The sequence below is a fragment of the Nannizzia gypsea genome, genomic scaffold (assembly GCF_000150975.2).
Source record: "Nannizzia gypsea CBS 118893 supercont1.7 genomic scaffold, whole genome shotgun sequence".
NCBI lineage: Eukaryota > Fungi > Ascomycota > Eurotiomycetes > Onygenales > Arthrodermataceae > Nannizzia > Nannizzia gypsea.
In genome coordinates this window covers 1,303,648-1,327,535 of record NW_003345195.1, presented here as the reverse complement: position 1 = coordinate 1,327,535, position 23,888 = coordinate 1,303,648, and the positions used below count along the sequence as shown (strand labels likewise).

Here is a 23,888-nt window from a genome sequence, read left to right as displayed (position 1 = left end):
AAAAGTATCTCCATAAGCCCCCTCGACGCCCAAACGGCCGCTCTAACTATCCTTCTGGTCCGCCAAATAGAAATCGTAGTTTAGGTGAAAATATCTCCGACAGCGACGCTGCTAACGGTGCCGTGACTTGGCGGGTCACCAGATCGACAGCACCACCACCAAAAAAAAAAGATACATCATCACAACTAAATTATTCAACTGCTCCTTTTTTTTTCTCTCTCTCTCTCACGGTTTACCCTCAGTTTCATAACCTGTCTCTACGCTCTCTTTCGTGTCAGAGGTGAACGGCGCACGCTCCGGACGTGCAGGGTCCAGGCATATTGCGCATCCTTGCCACTTTTCCCTTTTTATTGAGCCCCAAACCGCGAATCCTACTAGTGGCCACTTCGACCGGACTAGCTGCCAACACCAGGGAGGACGCCCTTTTTCTCGTTTGCTTGCCTTAGTTATATACGGAGTGCTACTGCTTGGACTGCGCTGAGCATGAGCATACCCAGCCTGCTGCTGGAGAGGTATTCGGTCTCTGGAGCTCGGTGTGGTAGCTCGGTGCCATGTAGCGTCGTCTTTCCTGCCGCATGGATTGACCAATGTTTCGAGCCCTGGGACCGCTGCCATTTGGCATGGCCTTTTTGAGCCCTACTACGGTGTTTGTCGCCCTCGTTCTCGTCTATATCTCGTCCTTCGTCCTCTTCGCGATCATCCGCATCGCTACCGGTGTTTCCATCCAGCGGATCGGCTACTTTTCACTACGGCACATCGCATATTCGCCGCGGGAGGGGGTATATATCAAGTTCGGAGGGATTGGGATTTCAGTGCATAGACCGTCACTCGTCCAGCCTACATACGTTAGTCTGCGGATTAAACGGGCTACCGTTGCTCTTGATCTGAAGGCCCTTGCGAGCTCGCGTCGGAGAGCTGCTGCGGCTGCTGCTGCGCATACGCCGGAGGGTTCGACAAAGGATGGAGCTGGGCTGGTATCAGAAAGAGATGCCGTGGGTAACGGTGACACCAATGGCAACGGTGATGGAAAGGCTAAGAAGTCAATGTCGTGGGAGAAGACGTGGAAGACGCTGAAGGGAGTTAAGGAGAGACTGAAGCGTTTGCTCAGGCAGATCAAGTGGCTGGCTTTGATTGATATATCGGCCACGGAAACTACACTTCGCATACGAGATGCAGGAGAGCTTCATATCGGTGCTCTTACCATGTCCCTTGATGCTAGGCGTAAGGTTATGCAAGGTGGGAAACAGTTTCGTCAGAGTGAAGACGCTCCGGGTGAGAAACGGTTCCCTGAGTGGATATTCAACGCCCGCAATATACTTCTGGCCGTAGATGGCTGCGAGCACAAGGAGATTTTTGATAACATCGGAATAAATGTCCACGGCCTGCTTCACGGCGTGGAAGGGTTACGGGAGGTCTCTATTTCAGTCAAAGTGGGGAGACTTCATATCCCGTATGACGATGTTCGCTCGATATTGCTACGAATCAAGGGGCTCTCGTTGCCAGATGACACAACCCCAGACGCTGGGACCTCTTGCGAAGACACAGATGACGAAACTGCGTTGGGAAATATTATGGAAGAATCAGATACTGAACAGCCGGATACCCAGCAAGAGGAGGTAGTGACCCATCACCTTACCGAATCGAAGGCCTTCCTTACTTCTTTGATACGGGGAATCCAGGACTTCCAACTCGCCCTAAGTTTCTTCCGTATTTCAAGCACCGTGAAAAACCCAGAGCCCATGCAAAAGCCCCTCTACCTTAATTTTTATACTCACGAAGTGGGTATTGACTTTCATAGAATGGACCCAGCCCACCCATCCCACAGGATGTACTTTCAGCGTGATGATGTTGCCCATCAGGCTTTGATAGCCGCTATATCTTCGTCTATCTCTCTAGGTGAGAATATAGACGAACACGACAAGATGATATATATTCCTATGGCTACAACGACTATCAAAACAACTCTCCCTTCCAAAACCATGACATTGGCTGGTAGCCATCGAGATGCCGCTGAGCGGAATTCGAATGTCATCTTTGCCAATTTCGTTGTTACATCTCCCTCTATGGACTTGGAACCACGACATCTATCAAACGTCCTAGCCCTGATACAGGCAAGAGGACCCTCTTCAAGCTCCGGTTCTCAAAAAAATCACTTTCTTATGTCTCGTTTTCTACCAAAGGCTGTGATCAAACTCTCAGTCCACGAACCTGTTCTTCGCTTTGCGCTCCCGACCTCAGACTCATCAAACCCATCTGACTATAACTTGCTTGTTTCTTCCATATCCTCTATTTCACTGGACATCGAGTCTTCTCATTCAGCTGCGGAGGGTGCTCAATATTCCCTGATCGCCACATACCGCATTTCCTCTCATTTGATTTATTACCAAACCGCGTTGGGGGTCAGGCACCGTCTTCTAGCCACAGATACCATGGACCTAAAGTGTTATATAAATGTAACAACTGAGATTGCAGTTGCCATTTCAGGTTCTATGAATACGTTTTCGGTTCATATACTTAGCGGGGAGGTAACTCGTGGCCTACACCAAGCCGTTGAGCATCTGAAGAGACTTATTCCTTCAAAACGTAATTCCTCTCACGATGCGCCATCATCTAGCCTGCTAAGGCGCCTGCCCCCTTGGCTTATTCGTTTCCAATTTGAATCTTCTGCTTTTAGCATTGAGGTTGCAGGTTCAGATTCTACAGTTGGCCCTGCTACCAGAGGAATCGTCTTTCATCTGGGTGAATGGTCAGTAGAGTATCAGCTCCAAAAGCCAAAGCCGAACCCACGATCTCTACGGCGCCGAACTCCTAGTCACTCGGCTATCTCGGACGACCCATTCAGGTTTACTCCTACCTCGCCCTCTGGAAAGTCATATTCCCGTCCGTCAGACGGCAGAAGGATAACGCTCAGTGTCAGTCAATTGGAGAGTTTCATCATGGAGTCTGTTGACTACATGGAACCGGATGCTTTTCTCTCTGTGCCTAAATTCGAAATTGCCCTTACCACATCGAGCGATCTTCAAGGCCCTATCTTCCATATTAATTCCATTGTTCACGAGATTATTGTTAAACATTCGCTCTACCGATGTTACGCAATAGGAATTGCAGCGACTACCATTAACGATGCATTTTTCAAATCTTCTTCTAAGGTGGACTTGCACGGACCAAAACGTAGATCGTCCTCGTTGAGAGCCCCCGGAAAGGCATTGAAAACTGAACTCACTACCTTTGATATCAAAGTTCCGTCGATCCAGGTCCAGGGCGTAATGCCATCAGATCCGAAGATACTGCTTCAGGTGTATGGACTTGTTGCTGGCCGACACCGTTGGTCGCCACCTTTCATCCGATCACATCTAATTCGACTCCATGTGGAACCCCCCAAGGCCAGAAGAACGTGGACCAGAATTATAAGCGTTGGAGGCATTCGTGTTGGACTTCGAGAAAGCAGGACCAAGCAGGCAGAAACGCTGGGCACCACGAAATCATATGACATCTCCGCAGATTTCATCCGTGTAGCTGTTCCTCCACATATGATCATGTACCGTGTGTTTGATAATTTTGTCAACACGTTCAAAGCATTGGAACTGCTCAATCACCGTATGAAGACCAAGTCAAGCTCCGCTAATATGACCAAGCCTCCAAGTGGACCAAAACGTGTACCCAAAATATCCCTACGAAGCAAATCGATGGTCTTTGAGATAGAAGACGATCCATTCGAGTGGAAGCTCGGGTGTATCTATCGTCTCGGCCTTCAAGAGCAGAAACAACGTCTTGCTCGCGAGGAAGCATATCACATGAAGTTGAAGAAAGTGAGAGAAAGTCAAGATGATCGCTACGCCACCCTTCGTCTCAGGAGCCAAAATGCCAGGTCCTTTACGGAACGGCCTTATACAGGCTCCCGTAGAAGTGGTGAATATCCAAGGAGTGTCAGTGCGGACAGTCGACCAAGAAAACGGTCTAGGTCAAGGGGTAGAAACGCTTACTCAAAAGGCCGGTACGATACGAGCCAGTTACCGACTTTCTCTGACTGCAGTATTCTATCGGCAGACGAGGCTTGGAACCAGCTTCAGGCCCATAATGCGCGCTCTTGGAAGAAAAAAATCGACAATTCAATCCGGTTTCAGAATGCAGCGGTTAGAGAACTCCGGTCACTGTTTGTCGGAGCTGATAAAACTCCTGACGGAATACCTGAACTTCCGGGGGTGATTCCAATTCCAAGTCGACCAGGTTTACTTGCCATTAGGATAACGGACTTTGGATTCACTCTAGATGCACCATCATTCCCACTCCATGAATACCCTCAATACCTGCATAGGATTGGGAAAGGTATGCCCTTGGATATGAAATATGCGCTTTTGATACCGATGAGCATCCGGCTGGATATGGGAGAAGCCCGCTTCAACCTGAGAGACTATCCTCTTGATTTAATCCATATACCTCCCTTGGGACCGGGACAATCTGCGCGTGTCCCAGCGTGGTCCCTGAAGACCGACTTTGTCATAGCCGAAGAATTTCGCGGGCCCGAATCTTCTCGTCAGGTCATCGTTAATATTGTTCCTCCATCCGTTGCTTCTGATGGCATAATGCAAGATGGGTTTTCACTTGATGTTCGCAGAACAGTTGCTCCCGTGAAGACCTATTCTAACCCAACAATTGAAATCAACACTAATCAGCCTACCACGATATCTTGGGGAATGTCATATCAACCAGTTATCCAGGATGTCATGAAGATCATTGAGAACTTTACAAAGCCTGAGATAGACCCCTCTGAGCGAGTTGGGTTCTGGGACAAGATACGACTAAGCTTCCATTCAAGGCTACTCTGGGTTTGGAAAGGAGACGGTGATGTTCATTTCCGATTAAAAGGTAAGCCAAAATTCAGTTATTTAATGGTTGCTCTATATTATAATAAACACTAACCGTTGGTATATGCAGGCTCCCGTGATCCATACATTGTTACCGGCTTTGGTGCAGGTTTCGTCATGTGTTGGCGTAAAGATGTTCAATGGGGAATCCGTACCAATGACGACCCCCAGGAATTCTTTGCAGTTACCAGCGGCGAATATGTCCTTGCTATACCTGATTATAGTCGTCAAGCAAGGTATTCATATGAATCACCATCGTTCAATAGCGGCACTGCCAGATTCGGAAAAAACGAGGCATTATTCAAGAAGGTGATAATGAAACTTTCAGGAAACGTCCGCTGGCTTGCAGGCTTGGTATTTGAACGAAATACGAATGGCGCTGATAGATGTTTCGACTTCAAACCTCATTATGAGGTTGTTCTCCGCAATCCTATGTATTTGAATCCCCACGAATTAAAGGTGAGACCTCACTTAACCCCAAGGAATGATACTGTGATGGCACTAACTTTGTAACAGGATTATGATGCATTCCGCGGATTTAGAAGCAACCACATACATCTTTCGTTAGCTGTTGTTGCACCTGTTGCTCGAGAATGGACCCTCACCAACCGAGAGCCATCGGCTTCGTACAATACCGTACATCTCACCCCTAAGTTCTTTACCCATTTCTTCAGCTGGTGGTCTCTCTTTTCTGGAGTTATGTCACTTCCGGTCCGTCAAGGGCCCCTTTTCCCTGGGTTAACGAAGACAAGTAAAAAGTTTAGCCGTCATCTGGGCACCATTAAGTACAAACTTTTCCTCTCTCCGCTCTTTGTCTCCCATATCTACAAGCATAAGGATCCAGAGGATTATAAGGAGGACGTTGTATATGCAACTGGACTGAAAGTGCGGCTGGATAGCTTCATGCTTGATCTTCACCAGCGGCGGGAATATACTACTGTGGTCAAAGGGCGACTGGAGCCAACGAAAGCAAGTTCTATGAAAATCAATAGAGCACAGTTAGATTTCATATCAGCCGATTGTCGCGCTGTATCATCGATTGGTAACTCTGTTCTAGCAGAGCACGAGAAAGATGGTACCAGCCCAACATACCCGGATATGTCCCAACCTGCAGATATCTCGAACTTTACCATTCCAGACGAAGATTTGAACTGGATTGATATGGATGACTTCGTCGAATTGGATTGGGCCCTTCCCGTGGAAAGGAACCCGAGAACGCAAATACTCCCACTGGCGTTCTCGCCTCGGTTTTCGTTCTTCCGTCAAACAGACCATATCAAAGTAGGGCCGGATGAACCAGGCTATAGCCCCTTCGGAGACGAGCCTACTCATATCTGTGTCATGTCACAAGACCATGACCCCCGACGGGTACAGATTGAGCTGCTTAAGGAACGTCTTAATGTCTTGGAGGCCCAATCTTCGTCACATCATCGTGTTGTTGGTGAATTCGAACTACGTTCTATCCGCGATGGTATAGCTGACGAAGAGTCTCGAAGACAATATGAAACGCTGGTTAGACACGGCCTTTCCCTCGAACAGCGACGAAAGTTCCTACAAGATGAACTGCAACGACTCGAAAAGCATTTTGTCCAAAATGGTACTACCAATGGGTCTCATTCACATCGCAGTAGCGAAAGTGGTGATCTTTTAATATCTTCCACTGAGGACGAGTTCGCGAGCGATTTCGATAACCGCTTCGTCATCCATAACATCCAATTGAAATGGAACAACTCCCTGAGAAACATAATTCTACGATATATACATCAAGTCAACCAGAGACGTGGGTTTGTGTACTACATGTCACGGCGAGCAGTGAAGTTCATTCTTGATATTGTCGATGAGCAAGTCAAGGCAAAACGTCGACATATGGGCAAAAAACAACAAACACCATGGAGTGTTGACCCTCGCCCTCATATTGAAATTGAAAGAGACGACGATATGTCGACCGAAGAGCGTATCGAACAACTCCTTAATGATGCAAGTCGATTTGTGGATGCAGAACCGCCAACGCCCGGAGAGAGCAAGCACCCCACGCTAAGCTCAAACTCAAGTAGCAACATCTCTCCTGAATTTACACCGCAGAACAGCTATCATCTGAGACTCATTGCTCCCCAAATTCAGCTACAGAGCGAGAAGAATAAGAAATCTGTAGCTGTGGTGACTGCTAAAGGGATGCAACTAAAGGTCGTGTCCATTATGGATAAGCACCGAGTATCTGATGATGTTAGTGGACTGGTACAACGACAGTTCACGCTTAGCATGGACAGTGCGCAGTTTTTCGTTGCAGACCAAAAGAGTTTCTCTAGTCATATTCATCTATACTGTGGAAATGGATACGGAAACGCCCCGGGCACCTCGTGGCCGCCTTGGGTATCCGTGGAAGCCATGTTCGACTTTGATATTGATCTTTCTGGATTTTCAAGGATCATTCAGAAAACTTCCGCAAGTTTACGCTATGACAAGTTCAATACCTTGCGACTGAAATTCAACGAAAAGGTTGCTGGTGAAGAAGCAGAAGAAGACAGACATGCCGCCTACCCTACTGAACATCGAATCGATCAAATTAGTGTTGACTTTCCACAAGTGCGGGCAATTTGTGATTCATCGCAGTATTACTCCTTATATATCATTGCTCTTGACCTTCTCATGTATAGTGAGCCTCGGGAGCAAGTTCGAGCTGAGAAACTAGAGAAGATCATGTTAGCATCGGACTTCAGCGATTTACGGGGTGCACCGGAAATCGTCAATCGTCTCCAGGATCGAATTCGCTATCTTGAAGAAATCAAAAGCCTGTTCCAAATTCGTGGCAAATACCTTGACAAACAAGGGTTAGCAGACCGAATAACCCTGGAGAAAGACTTGATAACATGTGAGGATGAGCTGTTCTTTATGATGAAAGCTATTACAACGTCTCAAAGAAAGAGTGATGACCGTGCAAAATCCGCATCGAGCGGACTCTTACACTGGACACTTGCTGCAACGGAAATCGTTTGGCATCTCATGACGGATGGTAAAGAGCCAATAGCGGAATTTCAGCTGAGAGACGCGGCATATGGTAGGACGGATAATATTGACGGGTCAAACTATAACACAATAGAAGTTGGGAACATATATGGGCTTAACTTACTACCAGAGGCACTGTATCCTCAAGTGATTCTTCCATACAAAGACGACCATCGAGGAACCCAACCCAAAGACGAGGGTAAAATGCTTCAAGTCAAATGGTACATGCTGGAGGCTATTGCTGGAATTCCAGTGCTCAATGACTTTGAAGTTACTCTCTTCCCTCTCAAGGTGCAACTGGAAAGAGAACTAGGCCAGAAGCTGTTTGAATACGCTTTTCCAGCTGCCGGACCCAATGCCTTTGAGAATGGGGGATTTTCACCATTCATAATCAAACAGATAGACCCGCCCAGCGACGATTCAGATATTGACACAACCAGTGGTGTTAATACTCCGGCGATGAGCACCGCCAGTACATCCACAGACGAACGGCCGACTTCTCGTCTAGGGACTGTTGAGCAGCGGCTAACGCCTACTCTAGCCTTGCCTGACAAACGCCGTTCCTATTCCCCTGGAAGGATCAAAATGTCTATGCTGATGACTCCAATAATCAAGGACCCTCCAGCCCCTCAAAGGCATAAAGATGACGATGAAAGAAGTTTTTCTACGTCACATGTACCTACTCGGCGCACTTTGGCAAAGAAAGCATCAGCGGATAGCCTTACTGTGCTGAAACGACAAGCTTCAGATTGGTCTCTCAGAAGCCAGGCTGGATCTAAAGCTGAAGAGAAGCCAAAAAGGCCTACCCTTAAACGACAGCATACCAAAGTAAATCTAGAGAAGGCATATGGAGCAGATGATCTTTCTCGGATGATATCTCGCGCCTCAAATTTCATGATTCTTACTCATGTAAAGATCAATGATGTTGTACTTTGTTTAAGCTACAAGGGCAAAGGAGAGAGGAACATCGAAGACATCCATGACTTTGTTTTCAGATTACCCGTTCTCGAATACCGAAACAAGTCATGGTCTAACCTGGACCTTGCTCTGCGGCTAAAGAAGGATGCTATAAAGGCTTTGATTTCGCATGCACCGGCAATATTAGGCAACAAATTCTCCCACCATCGACCAAGCAAGCAGCAACAAAAGCGTTTGCGAGAGCTAGCTACCTCTTCTCAATTGTTAGACGGCCAGTCGATTCTGAGTGCGCCCCACTCCGATGGCTCAAATAGTATCGCCAGCCGTACTTCAACCGAAAGATCTGCCTCCCCTGCTTTATCTTCGAATTCGCATGCTTTCCAAACCGATGGTGCATCATCCATAGGCTCTGTTGGTATTCCACCAAGAAGCAAAACGGCACATTCCGATCTTGGCCCCATGGGTTCTGCTTCAATAGAGGATGAAGAAGATGTCAGTCAAATATATTCGTAATTCTCACTATTAGCATGCATGAAGCTAACTAGTTGGCAGGAGTCAAACAATAAGCCCGGTCCTTCTCGACGCCGCTTTACAACAAGTCGGGCATCCCTCAATAGTGAGAATGCTACTACTGATGATATTTCAGAAAGGTGAGTATTAGTTCTTGCACAATCGCCAAAAAGACGTTGCCTTTTATTCATTTTCTAATCACATTTGTAGACAACGGCGAAAACCCCTTTCTTTTCTCGGGCGGAAATTCCTTGGATCACTGGACTGAATCCAACATACTTATATCCTCCCATTACAAACGCGTGTCGGTATATTTTTCATGGTGCGCCGTAATTACGCAACTACTACCAGCCTAGAGCCCTTTTTCTATATCATTCCGCTCGCTTCAGTTTTCCTTACACCAGCATACTCTTCCGCTCCTACCCTTTTTCAGTATTAAATGAAAGCCCAAGGGCTTTCTTCACCACCTGCATATTACTGTTTTGTTTTGTTTTGTTTTGTTTTATATTTGTATGTTCCAAAACTGCATTTTACGCTCCGTCCGGTGAGCGGTGGAAGATTGGTGCATAATTGTCTCAGTTCTTGTTTTTATCTTGAGGTCAAGATATACCCTACCACCTGGGATTGGCGCCGGTGTTGCCTTTGCTGTTCAAATAGTTCTTTCGTTTAGATGTCGTTTCGCCTTGATTAGCATCGTTCTTTTGTTCGGGTGGTTTCTCTGTCTGTTATTTGCAAATTCTGTCTCTCGTCAGGGGAATGGAGGATAGATGGATGGACATTTGGTTCTGTGATTTGCATTCAGTTTTTTGAGGGTAGAACATTGGGTGCTCTTTTTTTTGTTTTGGTTCTCACCAACAGTTATTATTGTTGTGGGTTTCCTTTTCTCTGCTTGTTATATTGAAAAAGTGCGTACATAGAGGAAGCAATGCAAGCGGTTAAGATAGAGAAAAGCCAAAATTTGAAATGGGTATTCAAGTCTATGAACAGTATGTTATAGGATGAAGTAGTAAGCAAAAAAGATCAACGCTATATTGTAATAATACAAGCCGGAAAAAGTGATGCTATGTAAAATCCAAGGCAAGTGGTGGACCTCGTTCAAAAAGCCTGATTCCATGCCCTAAACTCCTATACCAGAACTAGGGAATAATCATACAGCCTCAGAGATAACCGAGGCAGCGTTGTGATTATCCGCTCTATCAGGGTTTGCCGGCTTGTGGAATGGTAACGAGGACATCAGCCTGCCGGAAGCGGAGATAAACCGAGTCTGGGGTGTAGAGCAAGTGATATCATCGGTGTAAGGAATTCCATGAAGGGAATATTTCCCCCACGCAACTTTCTCCTTGCGGAGATCAGCTTGTACCCAGGGAATGGTAATAAGGACCCAAGCGCCAGCCCACACGAATGGTAAAGACCATCCAAGCTAATGAATAGATTAGTACAGGAAAACAAACATGTGTATTAGGTATATAAAACATACCGTATATGCCACATCTCTTGGAGTTGTGAACACCAGAGCAGTTATAACAGCTGCGAAAATGACTGAGCCGCCACCCCAAAAACAGTTCATTTCAAAAAGCATCTGTCTGAAGTAAGGGCTGGAGAGATATCGGTCCCGAAGTGCCCTTCTATATACCTGTCCACCCCCACCATCCACAGCAACAACATCTTCAATCAATACATATAAGGCTGTGGGCATGACATATCCCTTAGGTGTTGATGATATGCGGAAGGGGGCCTGATAGCCTAAGGCACGAAGGAGATCGAGGGTTAAATGAACGAGTCCGAAATAGAACATCACGGTGGGCAGTGGCATTGCTAGGAGGCGAACTAGTAGAGCAAACGTCAGGACCGGTGGATCAGAACATGTTAAAGATGGCTACTTACTGTATGGTTCTTCTTGGACCGTTCCTCTAACAATCATATTCAGGTTAACAAAAACACTCCAAACGAGTTTCCCAGGTATGCACATACATGATTAGCTCCACTGCAAGGATGAGCCATACTATTGTGAAGTTCACCTGAAAGAAATCAAGCTTCCTAGCTTATTAGTCAAGTACATGATTGTGCCAAAGCGGATGAGCGTACCCATGATCTCCTAGCATTCAACGGCCTCACTTTCGACCCTTTTCTGTACAGGTTATAGAACCGATAAAAATATTCCACAACGGCGACTCCTCCAAGCGCAGCGGTACTTATGGTAAACACTAGAATAATAGAATAAGCATTAGTGCCTGTTTCAATTGCCTACACAGGTGTACCAAATACACTAACCCAAGTTATGTGATAGATTGGTGCAGTACCATAAGGTAAAGTAAAGCACCAAGGGCTGGACAAGAGTATCGATTACAAACAGTGTCCAAAATATAGCAATAGACCTTTTCCGGGACCTGAGTGAATATGGAAGCTCTGGCGGTCCAGGAACCGCGGGAGCGTCTGGAACCTCGGGCTTATCCATCATTCAGTTGAGAATATGCTGTCTGTGTGTTAATTGAGGATCGGATGTGATAGTAGATGAGGAATAATGGCAGATGAGTTCAAGTATCCAACACCAGAAACACTTGAACGCAGTTTGAATATTGCTCGACGTAAGCAAGAGATTTCCATGGCTCTGCCAGAGAAGGATGGATGAGTGGCGAACATCTTTATATCTTCCAGTTGATCCAGCCTGGCCGCGCAAGAAAACCTTCGGCAAACACGGATTCTTTCTTGACGTTTCTTGAAAGGCAAAAAAAGTAAAGCGTTGGTTGCTTCGGGTGACGTCATAGGGCTGACAAATTTTAGAGGCTCGGTTTAGTCACTTTTGACATAAGCATAATGACTAATCAAATGTCATGTGATACGTGGCCCGAAGTTCGAAACTCGCGCTTGCCACGAAAAAAAAAGGACTGAAATTATTTAATCCTCGAGCTATCAAAGACTTACAGAGCCGCAACACGAACTACGCAGCCATGCAAAGGCATAAAGCGGGCCATGGCTGCAAGTTTAAAGGATTTGATCGAATACTTGCTGGAGGAGATATCTTTACGCGGTGATCAAGGTGAGACGCGGTGCGCGGCAAGCTACATATTGACTAGTTAATCTATTGGCTATCATCAAACACATAGGAGGAGCTAACCAATTTGATAGGCGTGCCTCCAGTACAAGTCCTTGCGTTTATTGATGAATTCTACGTGCTGCGGCGCCAGAAGAATACTCTTAATGGAACTGTAACACGTCGTATACCCAATCTTGACAGACGGTTCAAATCCAGGGTCTGGACGTGGCTTACTGAGCACCCTGAAGTATCAGTTGGCAAAGATAGAAAGGGTAACTCTCTTACCCTGGATGATGTGGTGCCTCACTCACAGGATGAGGGTTCCGGAGCGATAGCTATTGACCCGGCGCTAAGGCCGGCCTCCAGTCGTCAGGAAGATGCTTTCCTTGTATTTGTGTCGCTGGAGCGAACGTGGCTCTCAATCACGGGTCATGAGCCGGATTCCTCTAGGGTCTTGCCGTTGGAGTTTGCTCTTCTATCAATTATTGCATCCCGAAAAGAAAAGGGTATCATTCAGTCTGACCTGGTACGGCTTAGTGGGCAAGACAAGCGCTCAGTTCCCAAAAGGACTGACTTACTGCAAGAGAAAGGATATATTGAAAAACGAGCCATACAATACCAAGCTGCGAGAACAAGCTTGTGTACTCTGAATAAATTCGCTGGCCTGGGACCAGGGGAACTCTCTTATGAACCTTCGTCAACCGTGGAAACTGGCCCAACATCAACCATGAACAAGATAATAGACTTCACAGTTTTGCGAGAGAAACTCTTCGAGATGCTGAGGGAGTATAAAGTTATCACTCGTAATGACCTTAAAGAGAAGCTTGGAATGCAAGATCGCTGGCACGGGAAGATACTGAGAAGAGCAATTCGAAAATTTGAAGCTATTGGCTGTGTTCGCCGGGTTCGCGCAGTATCCCAGTATTCGAACGCAATGAAGTCACTACATCCCTCGGTAATGTTGATACGTGAGCCTACAGAAAAGGATATCAGACTGTTCCATGAAGATAGTAAGGGACTGATGTCATCCTTGGAGCAGTTGGACGCAGACTTGGACGAGGAGCAAGGTCAAGAAATAGTAGTAGACCCTAGCCTGGAGGGTGATTCTACCAACTACGTCGTTGATATCGGCCGGGTTATTCCTCAATGGACACCAGATAGGTCAATAACTAATCTGGTTTTCGATATCATTCACCAGGCCGGCACCAGAGGAATTTCCAATAACGTTAGATTATCCGACTCCTTAAATTACCCTTGCTTTGGAAACTAATAGGTCTTTTTATAGGATATCAATAAACTGACAATGGGGTCCTTTTTTAGAAAGCCACTGGAGACTGTTCTTTCTCGATTGACCAGCTCATGGCAGAGTTCCCAGCCTCTTCACCTTCGGCATCTAGCCATTCTCCGCGACACTGCACTCAACAAAACTGTATATTATTATATACATTATTCATTCAATAACTTTTCCTCCCTTGTGAGCCACGGTCATGCGTCTTGGGATGCTGTCACTGGAGGACCTAGATCAGGGAAACGAGTATTAAATGCACCCCCAGCCAACGCAAAGGCCAACTTGGACAAATATGGCTTTCCAGTCGACATCTCACAACCCCTACTGAGGAAGGGGAACGCAACCCTTCGTGAATGCTTAGAGGCCTCTAAACCATCGAAGTGGCACCTAACGTTCAATGATCCTATCGCAGTCGCTCTCTTGGATGGCACATATTGTAGGTTATAATTTATTTCGGTTATTTGATAATTAACTAACTGGGACTTGTAGCTGTTGACTTCTTCAGAAAAGGGGGCCTTTCACGATCAGCTCTCGAACGTGCCCGAGATGCTGGAGTACTTGAATCAGATAACAATGAACTGCTTCGATCCAGCTATCCTAACGGGGTTCAGTGTGATGACACCTCCCAATCAACTCCTGGTTCTCGAGAGAGCATAGAAGTGATAGGCCAACGGGCAACGAAAAAACAGAAAGTGGTTATAGACCCATACGAAGGATTGACTGGAAAGGAGCTGCTTGAAGCACAAGGCCTGGATGAAGGGTGGACAGAGTACAGCCTTCTACTTATGGATCGCCCTTCGACCGGGGTATACATAACCCCGTTTGGAAAACGTCGACCTATTGGTAAGAAAAGAGGGCGCCCAGGTAAAAGTCGTATTGCAGTCTTCAAATCACCGAGATTAAAGGAATTTGATTGGTTTGTGCCTCAGGCATCACCCGAACTTCCGGATGAAGAGACCACTTCGATAGTTTCTGCAAGCCTGCAGGCGGCATCCGGGAACCTGTCCATGGAAACGCGTCCTTGCCGTCCAGTCAGAGCTGTTACCCAGCGGCAAGTATATTCTGGTCTTAATGAGGATGAGCCGGAGGGTACACCACAGCTGTCCGTCAATGATGAATCGGATGCGGAATGGAATCTGAAGAACCGCCAGGTAACCGGAAAAAGGAAAGCATCGGACACAGGTGGGCCAGAACCCATAGTCACAGAAACAGCTCCTCGCCGTCGGAGGGGCAGGCCACCGAAAAAAAGGAAGCATGATACTGAAGTGGAAGCTCCAATCGCACTTACTCCAGAGGCAAGCTCGTTGGTCGACGATACGGGGTCAAGCAGAACACAGATGGCGGAACTATCAAATTCTGCCCCTGTACCTGTGTTATTAGAGCAGGAATCGATCGTTACCTCTCCTGGAGGTGGACAGGCTACTGCTCCTTGCTTGCTGGCGACTGAAACTCAAGAAACAATCCCTGACGAAGACCCAGGAGAAACTGAGATGAAAAAGGAGCCCACATTTGATCTATATGGCAATCCTGTCACTGATATAGTACAGCCTGGGAATGAAACTGCAGGAATTTCATTAGAGCCCATTGACGCCACCGTTTCCGATGCCCAGAATTCGTTGGATACCCCTATCACTAGAGTTGATGACATCAAAGGAACTCTTAAGAGAGATATCAGATCTGGTTCTGTGGGCGTACTCAGAAGAAAGATCCTTCTGGATATCCTAGAAAAGGGAGGCGGCCTATATCCTATGGGAAGTGAAGTGTGGTATCCATTTACTACTCAGTGGTTGAAAATGAATCAAAGCGCAAAACCGGACGCACGAACCGTCAAAAATGCAATGAGAACTCTCATTGAAACTGGGAAGGCCAGGAAGCACACTTTTACTGGGAGAAACTCTAAAGGCCTCATGGTAACGAAGAGTATTTTGTCCTTGCCAGAAATTACAGGAAACCATCCAAAATTAAGAGCCATGCAGAAGGAAATGCTTGATGCAGACCCCCAGCTTTATCTACCCCTAGAAGTTGAAATCGATCCAGAGTTGAGAAAATCGAATCGTGGATTCTTAGGATACGGCGTTAAACTTCCTGATATTGATGGGGAAGTTAATGTAACACTTCATCAACCCCCAGCTACAACGCGCAAACAGCCATCTAGGGCGAGAAGGCGATGGAAAATGAACGACTTTGAAGGCGAACTCTTCGAGTTTGATATCAGAGAACTATCATTCCCTTTTGACTCTCCTCCAATTGAACGTCTGGAGAGTATACAGCGATTGGCACAAGGGCGTTCGTATTTGGCTTCTTTTGGCTCATCAACCCCTGGTATCTCCTCCCAACACACGAGGTATCCCGTATCTGCATTGCCGACAACATCAAAAACTAGATACATGATAACTCCTGAGTCAATGCTCATGTGTCCGCTGCAGGTATATCACTCATCTACAGGGACTTTTGGAACAGGTGCCTATATTCCTGGTAAATATAGGGTATATCCTAGGCATCATCGCCAACAGGATATGATACGACCGGAAAATCTAGCGAGCATCCTATCCCAAAGAGATAATTGCAAGTTTGATCGCTCGAAATTTTCTGACCCGGTATCCAACCAGTTCTTTTATGACGTTGACAGGATCAAATACTGGGAGCACCGATGTCCAGAAGTATTTGACATGCCGAACGATGATTTTGTTTTCATAAATCATACCATTGATGAACTCCCAGAATGTCCACCTCTGGAAGGTGTAATACAGTTTGAAAGCGACGCCACGTCTATTACTGAGATGGAGCTCACACGAAGACTAACAAGACAGTTAGCTAGGAGATATCAACCTCCCGAAGTTGCCCTTGCGCGCCATTTTGGCTCTGATCGGAGGCAGCGATGGAGGGAAGGGGAAACATACACTGAGACCACACGGAAACTTACCCAGCTACAGGAACCAAAATCGGCTGGTGACGCAGATAAAATTAAGAATCAGAAGGCAAGGCGTGTTAACTCTTTACCGGCGAAGGTAGCTCAGCGGCTTATGGTAGCTATGGTTGTCATCCGCACCCTTGCCGGAGGATTAGAAGGAAGAATGGTTGAGTGGGCCTTGATTGCCCCCTTATTCCCGGATTATACCCCCAAATTCATCCATGACCGCGGGAGATTGTTAACAGGGAGGCATAGACTGCAGCTGTCGAAAATGCAAAGTGATTTTCAGGAGAAGTTTGCAGATGCCTACGAAAGGGGAGAAGTGCCACCAATCAATTTCGATAATCTAGAATCTTATGACTGGGAATGGATTGTGGACTGGGCATGCAGGAATATGGAAGAGCCTAGTATGGGTAGGCTACCGAACCTCCCAGCATCTCGCCAACAATTCGACAGTCTATTCGAGATTCGAACAGAGCCCGGCCAACAAGTTGACGAGATTTACAACTACACTCCCCCTACTACGATACCAAGGAAACGAACACTACTGGGAAACCTGTTACTCTCCAGTAACATATTTGACGATCGCTCGCCCAAACCAAGGGCAGCTGAGCTTGAGCTTCTTGACGTGGCAAAGTCCTGGGTTCGTGCTAATGTCGTAACTCCTGAAGAGACTTATAAGCCAGTAGAAGCTGGTCAAACAATGAGGCAATTTGGCGAGGATCTCTTGGGAAGAGCAATCCAATCCCTCATAACTGAGCGCGTTATCTCTATGGGTAACAAGGGCCGAGTAGCTCCTGGACGCAATTTCGATCTTACAGAGCAGTTCCTTGGTGCCCTCACACGCAGACGCCCCGTTGAATTAACCCAGCTAAAACAAGCGTCTTCTTTCAAAACAGAAGTCCTTGATCCTGCTTTTCTTTCTGAAGGGTGTTATAACGTGAAGTATGAGGCGGCGGATGGTGATATAATTGCTCTGCTTAACCTAGTTGCAAAGGGTCACATTGTATTACTACCCAGGGACCCTCCTCGTAACAAATATGGGTTAACCGACGGAGGATACCTTACAAGGCTTATGGATAAAGATAAGCTGCGCTTTAACGTTGAGGTCCACCCAGTCCAAGACCGATATTTGTACGGCAACCCAATCGCCCAGTCATTAACGGAGATACCGATACCAAAAGGCGATTTGGGTAACTTGTTGATTAGTAGAGAATCATTGACATCAATGCCTAAAGTTCCTCTTTGGTTTGATGTACACTCCCAGTTCGTGAAAATAGTGTGGGAGCTCGTTTTAAGCGCGGTTGTCGGTGTACTTGTCGCTCGACCGGCCATTGGAGCTAAAGGGATAACACGTATGCTGGAGCCTTGTCTAGCTGAATGGGAGACACTCTTAGTTCTAGGCTGGCTGGCCGACGTCAGGATTATTGAAAGGACGCAAAATCCAACTGCGAATCATGCTGAAGATATAGGGTGGGTTGTGGGCGAGTGGTGGTGGATGGTACTCAGCCCATCCGAGAATAATCAAATGTAGATGGTGTCATGTATATTAGGTATATTTACTGTGATAATTAAACACATCTTAATCACTTTCATACCCGGTATAACTTAATTTTTATCGATTTTGCTATTCAAAGCTAAGAATAAAATCTTTATGTCAATGCAGAATGTTACATGTAGCAAGCTCCGGACTCCGTTATTATGAATCCCAATCGCCTGTTAACGCCCGTACAGTAAGAATATCACAGGTGATATGTTGTTAGGAATAACTCCAGCCGTAGACCTGCTGTCCGCCATAGGCGGTATCCCAGTTGCAAGGGGAAAAGGCCTAAGCTTAATACAGTCAAATTTCCGCAGGAGCAAACAAAACCTTTCGAAGAATGACAAAAGCCAAAGCGCATATAACACCTATAATGGCCCTGTCTAGCCAGGGCCCTTCATCTTGACCGGGGGTATTCCGGACGGATACTTGCGTGCGATCCTGCCGAGGTGCTAAGGGTACCTGAGGCCGAATATCTGTGGCGGACTGGCTTGAGGCTGCGGGTACTTCTGCCCTACGTGGGGTTTCCGTAGTTGTATTTGCCGTTGGTGTAAGGTTCTCGAGTGCTGATGCTACAGATCGAGGTATTTCTTTGGTATCATCGTCGGATTGAGGAGGCATTGGCTCCTGAGTAGGCGTTTGGGCCTGTTCAGAACCTGGCTTGGATCCTTTTTCTAACTCATCGCGATATCCAAGCTTGAGACCTTCAGGAACGGTGTCGGCGCCATCTTGCTGTTCCCCTGGAGTACCCTCGTTTTCAACATCGACACCTTTCTCACGGCATATGTCTTGCCATTCAGCCAAAACCTCCGCATTCGTTTTTCCTTCAGCGCAACTCGGGCAAACCCAGTCTCTGCTTTGTTTTGCCCAGTCCTTCCTAGCTTCACTGCTTGCGTCTAGTCCGCCAACTTGACCCTTTGGCTCACCGTCCATAAAGCTTCTGATTGCAGTCAAGGCGGTCCGAATACCCCACGCTGGTTGCCAGGTCCGCTCATGATGACCACTTATACTCAGACATATCTCGCGGTTGACTTCAAACCGGCCAGATGGGGTTAAGAAACGAAACGAGGGAGGCCGTAACGGATATTGTGGGGGAAGGACAATACGGCCATGATATATGCCACCAGCGTAAGGCGAAGGAGCAGGAGGTCCTGCAAGGGTAAAATGCCAGTCGAAGAGGTTTGAGTCGGACACCGGATGGGCGTGGAAGTGAGGAGACGGCGTAGAGGATGATGGAGAGAGCTCTTGAGCCTCTTTCATAAGCCGTCGAAGGGTGGTGTTATTAGCAGACATGGCGAAGGGCAATGCGTATTGATCAACCTATGCTATTCGAGCAGCAAGGATTCCCCGGCGTCTGCATCGTTCAGCTTGCCCGGTCACTCTATCGGTTCGGATATCGACAGCGCAGTAGCTCCGGCGTCGCTGTTGTTTCCAACTATCAACATATCCAGGTTGGTTATTCAATGTTGGCCTTTGGCTAGGGGAGTCAACTAGATTTTCACGTGACCGATCAAATTCAACGTTGATGGCTGGAGAATTGAACGAGCATTGAATGACTAGTTATTGAAACATCGCGCTACTTGGACTTTCTTAATCGGACAGCAGTCCAGAGAAGTAAAGGGACGTGTATTTGCCTAGGGCTGAGAGGGGGCTTATATTATATTTTATTCGTATTAATACCAGTCACACCTATATGCACATTGGGATTCAAATATTAGAAAAAGAGAAAATAACTACTCTTGAAAACATATCTTTAACAGAACTGAAGCCTCAAATACAAACGCGCCAGTATTCCAAAGAGACAAAATCCAACTCCTGGTCTAGAGTACGGTATGAATGAAGGTACCGTACAGGACATAGTCATGCAAAAGTCAAATAAGCAGTAAGAATACAGGAAGAAAGGGCAAACAAACAGAGGGTGATCCCGAGCAATCAGTCCCAGTTGACCCATTCTTCCGTCGCCCCCTTTGCAGAACCATTAGGGAGGGCTTGTTTAGCATTATCGTCTCCTACCAGAGCATGCTGCTCGGTAGCCTCGTCAGAACTCGTGCTGTAACGATCAGAAACCTCATCAATATCTTCTTCCCTTTCCCCGGGCCGGGGTCGAGGAGACATGGGGCGTAGCGTTTTCATCGAGACACCAGTGGATGGCCGGTCCTCAACACTGCTTCCAATATAAGCCGATCCCCTCATATTTCCAGTACTATTGTACCTTCCAGTCCACGACTTTCCCGGATGAGGTTCAGGAGCATGCCAGGAGTGATGCTGGGCTGTAGTTGGTAGGGACCGGCTTGTTTTCGCCGCTTGCTGCCAAAACTGTTGACGCTGGAGGCGTTCTTCCTCCCACCTTTTATGGCGCTGTTGTTCGATCGTAGCTTTAGCCTCCTGCCATTTGCTGCTATGTTCCCAGCGCCATCCATCACCAACGGTGGTGCAGATCGGGACGGGCCAGAGAAAGGGATTTGGTCCAAAGAGGTGTAGAAAATTCCTTCGCCACCCAAGGTCAAATGCATGGGGCAGCTTCTCACTGTCACACTCGGCTAGGTATTCTTCGTATCTATCATGCTCCCGGGCTCTATCTAGTTCTCCATACGACCTGAAGAGAGATTGCTGAGCTGGGGTTTGGTATTGGTCGTAGTGTTCATCAGGGTTATAGTCGTTGTGGTGATGCCTTGTGTCTGGGATTCTCGTCCCTAGCGTAGGTGACGCGCGTTCTTCACCTTCTTCGGCGCGAGTGACGCCTGGTATCGCATTTGCATGCATATCAATAAACTGCTGACCGTAGCCCTGAAGGGTTCGACCGATTTTGTTCGTGGCCGCCCCAGGGTTTCGAGAGTTTGGCTGGTGTTGCTGCCATTCTCTTCTTTGCCGATCCAGCGTCTTCCTGACCGGTACCAAATACCTTGTCTTCTCCAAACATTCAATAGTCGTTAATCCGCGGGCTGAGAGGCTAATATGCCAACCCGTAAAGCCACTTATTACCAGAGACATCATCCCCGAAACGACAGCCAGTATTATAACATTAACCGGCAAAAATCGTTCCATATATTCCACATTTTTCATCATCTCATCCCACACCCAAAGCACTGAAACGGCAAAGCAGACATAACAAAAAAGGCACGTATAAATCAAAAACAACAAGAAAGCTTTATAGTTGTACATTCCAACGCAAGTGGCCAGCCACGGGCAGTGATGATCCATTTTCAAAACACAGCGTCCGCAAGTCGAGCAGTGATGTGTCCGGTCTGGTTTCCGGCACCGACATTTCTTGCAGTAGCGCATTTCTCCCATGGAGTTTACCGTGACAGAGGTATATTCGGAATCTTCGGTGGTTGGGAGATGGCTATATTGATGCCTGGATCGGCCATAAGTGGAGGTTTGTAGGGGCGTTCCGGGGTCGGTAAAGACCGCAACTGTATACGACGTGTTCATCAGCAGGTAAAGGGCTATCCCAAAAACGCTGCCGAGTGTCCCTGTAGCCTCGTTAGATATATCCTGCCAAAGGCCTGTCTTCTTTGAATATGGATGCACGTACCTTTCCACCAGTTCCTTGTATGGTATATACTGACCCCAGCTTCTACCGATACCGCCCATGTCGTAAGCCCGTACACAAAAGCAAGAGGAAAATATTTAAAGGCATTGCAGAGGAGCTTTTCGCAGGTTTTAGCCAGCCCGCTCTTTCGGCGCTTCGTGGGAGATGGGGGCTCCGGCACTGCAGAAGCAAACGCCTCCATGGTGTCGAACGAGTGGTAGGGCGCGCTGAAGTTATTGGAAAGCTGCTCGTGAGGATGTCCAGTTCATCATGGGAGCTGCTGGTTGCGTACGGAGTAGTTATCGGTGGATAGAAGGAACTGGAACAGCTGGGCTAGTGGAGGATGAGGTGAATGGAAATAATAAGCGCTTCCGTAACTATCGAAAGGAAAGATATTTACAGGGCAGAGGAACAGGCGCTGCCCTTGCTGCAAATATTGCAACGCGTGCAATCCGATGCAGGTATCGAAATAGATAACCAGATGGATGGAAAAAGGATGACGAAGATTGTCGATGCTTGCGATATGATTGATGATGCTGCGCCGCGGGATCGGCTGATGGAGCTTGGCGGACGGGATATCGTTGACAAACGACTTAGCTATGGTGGATGATATTCTGGAATTTGCTAAGGAGGATTATTGGTAAAATAGCTAGCTAGAAATATTGAAATCCCCTGGATAGTTCATATCCCTCAAGGTCTTAAATCTTGTTGAATACGAGCTCACTCAGCGGAGCCATTAGTTAATAGTGGTCAATAGTCGCGTTTGGCCTGGACAGGGGATGCCTGGCAAGAATTCTCATTCCTGTGGCTGGAAAGGAGGAAAAACATCCAACTCTTCGCGTCCGTATTTTATATCTTCAGGGCCATACCAAAAGCCCTTGTCCTTCTCTAGAATGCCTATGGGCGATATATTTGCCACTTTTGTCTGACGGCTCTGCGTGCTCGGTCTGTCGACGATGACGGGTGGGATTGGGAGCTCGTCTCACTGCGTCGATGGTTTATAGCCGTCTTCATTTCTGGAATCTGGTTTCGATAGGACTCTCGTTGATTCTGATGTTAAATGTAGAGCTGTCAGCTGCAGTACTCCGTACTTGATAGGTAAAGGGGAGGACCGTGATACCCAGCTTTCCAGCTTGAAGTCTTCCCTGGATAAGAAAACTTGAAGTAACGCAAGATGCCATGATGATACCCTTTAAGACAGAGCTGGGACGCATGTTATTCTCCATATATCCCGTGGCCACTGCATGGCAGCTCCAGCATCCAGCAAAGGACTTTGGCACTGTGCTTGGAAGACTGAAAGCAGCAGAACGATGCTGTTTTGTGCCAGTGGAGATCAGGGCCTAGTATAAGGAGAGATCAGTTAAACGCTCATCAAAAATGGCTTTGGGGCATACTCATCGTCGTCTCATCTCGCCGTTGTTCTGGTGGCGAATCTACAGGTCCTCAGCAGGAAAGAATCAATACCACATGCATAGCTATAGGCATAAGGAACAGTGAGATAAAAAGGAGAATAGAAAATGTTAAAATGTTGGTGTTCTTGATAGCTAGTTACAAGACTTCTATCTACCTATCTATTCTATCTTTTTTTTTTTTTTTTTTTTTTCGTTGTGTCTGTTGATTGAGACTGAGAGACTGTGTGACTTTGTCTCTTGTGTGTGTGGCTAGCTAATAATCTATCTATTGACCTCGTCTTAGCTTCATCCCTTAAGGGGACTACTAGTCACCAGCACTGCGTAGAAGTGCGAGGTCGTCGCTGGTGGTCTGCCCAAGTACGCCAGGCGAGGGAGGAAACTCGTGGCTGTCAGGCAGACTGGTCCTAGGCAGCCTCCCAAGCTCATCTCGAAAGCCGGTGTTGAACGAGCTATCAAGAAGCGCTTGAGAACCAGGAAGCTGTCAGATCAGGTGATTGTGCTGCTGCTCACCTCCATAGACAGCCCATACAACCCGTCCTCCGACAGAATCCCAGGACATACACCGTTAGGTGCATATCAGAGACCGCAGACCCATCCTTGTTTGTGCGAAGAGAAGAGAAAAAAGGGGGGTGGTGTAAGAGAGTGAATGGTATGAAAAAGTGAAGGCTGGGAGGAAGAAAAAAAAAGGGAAGAAGAAAAATTTAGGAAGAAGAGGGAAAGGAGAGGCCTTTTATAGACGAGGGCTGGCGGTGGCGAGGCCGAGCGTGATCTGGTTGATCTGGTTGATCTGATTGATTCAACGGAGCAAAATGATGTGATCTTGAGGTGATGACGACGCTAGGAAAGCAAACAAAGGAAGGTGCAGGAGGACAAGA

At 47.1% G+C, this 23,888-nt stretch overlaps 5 protein-coding genes across 5 annotated transcripts; 2 read left to right on the top strand and 3 right to left on the bottom strand.

Moving 5' to 3' along the window:
- Positions 1-620: 620 nt before the first annotated feature.
- MGYG_07806 (hypothetical protein) lies at positions 621-9,299 on the top strand (the record flags this gene model as incomplete). Its single annotated transcript, XM_003170514.1, has 3 exons — positions 621-4,866; positions 4,936-5,324; positions 5,382-9,299. 3 exons carry the CDS (start codon positions 621-623, stop codon positions 9,297-9,299), a joined length of 8,553 nt encoding a protein of 2,850 aa, XP_003170562.1.
- A 1,144-nt stretch (positions 9,300-10,443) lies between these two features.
- On the bottom strand, positions 10,444-11,751 carry MGYG_07805 (hypothetical protein; the record flags this gene model as incomplete). Its single annotated transcript, XM_003170513.1, has 6 exons — positions 10,444-10,716; positions 10,774-11,123; positions 11,181-11,206; positions 11,268-11,329; positions 11,382-11,500; positions 11,568-11,751. 6 exons carry the CDS (start codon positions 11,749-11,751, stop codon positions 10,444-10,446), a joined length of 1,014 nt encoding a protein of 337 aa, XP_003170561.1.
- A 515-nt stretch (positions 11,752-12,266) lies between these two features.
- Positions 12,267-18,063, top strand: MGYG_07804 (hypothetical protein; the record flags this gene model as incomplete). The annotated part of the gene is made up of 4 exons (XM_003170512.1): positions 12,267-12,333; positions 12,423-13,555; positions 13,616-14,054; positions 14,108-18,063. The coding sequence occupies 4 exons, from the start codon at positions 12,267-12,269 to the stop codon at positions 18,061-18,063; spliced, it is 5,595 nt and encodes a 1,864-aa protein (XP_003170560.1).
- A 309-nt stretch (positions 18,064-18,372) lies between these two features.
- Positions 18,373-19,362, bottom strand: MGYG_07803 (hypothetical protein; the record flags this gene model as incomplete). Its single annotated transcript, XM_003170511.1, has 1 exon — positions 18,373-19,362. One exon carries the CDS (start codon positions 19,360-19,362, stop codon positions 18,373-18,375), a length of 990 nt encoding a protein of 329 aa, XP_003170559.1.
- Positions 19,363-20,001: 639 nt separating this feature from the next.
- Positions 20,002-21,803, bottom strand: MGYG_07802 (hypothetical protein; the record flags this gene model as incomplete). The annotated part of the gene is made up of 2 exons (XM_003170510.1): positions 20,002-21,542; positions 21,605-21,803. The coding sequence occupies 2 exons, from the start codon at positions 21,801-21,803 to the stop codon at positions 20,002-20,004; spliced, it is 1,740 nt and encodes a 579-aa protein (XP_003170558.1).
- Positions 21,804-23,888: the final 2,085 nt, after the last annotated feature.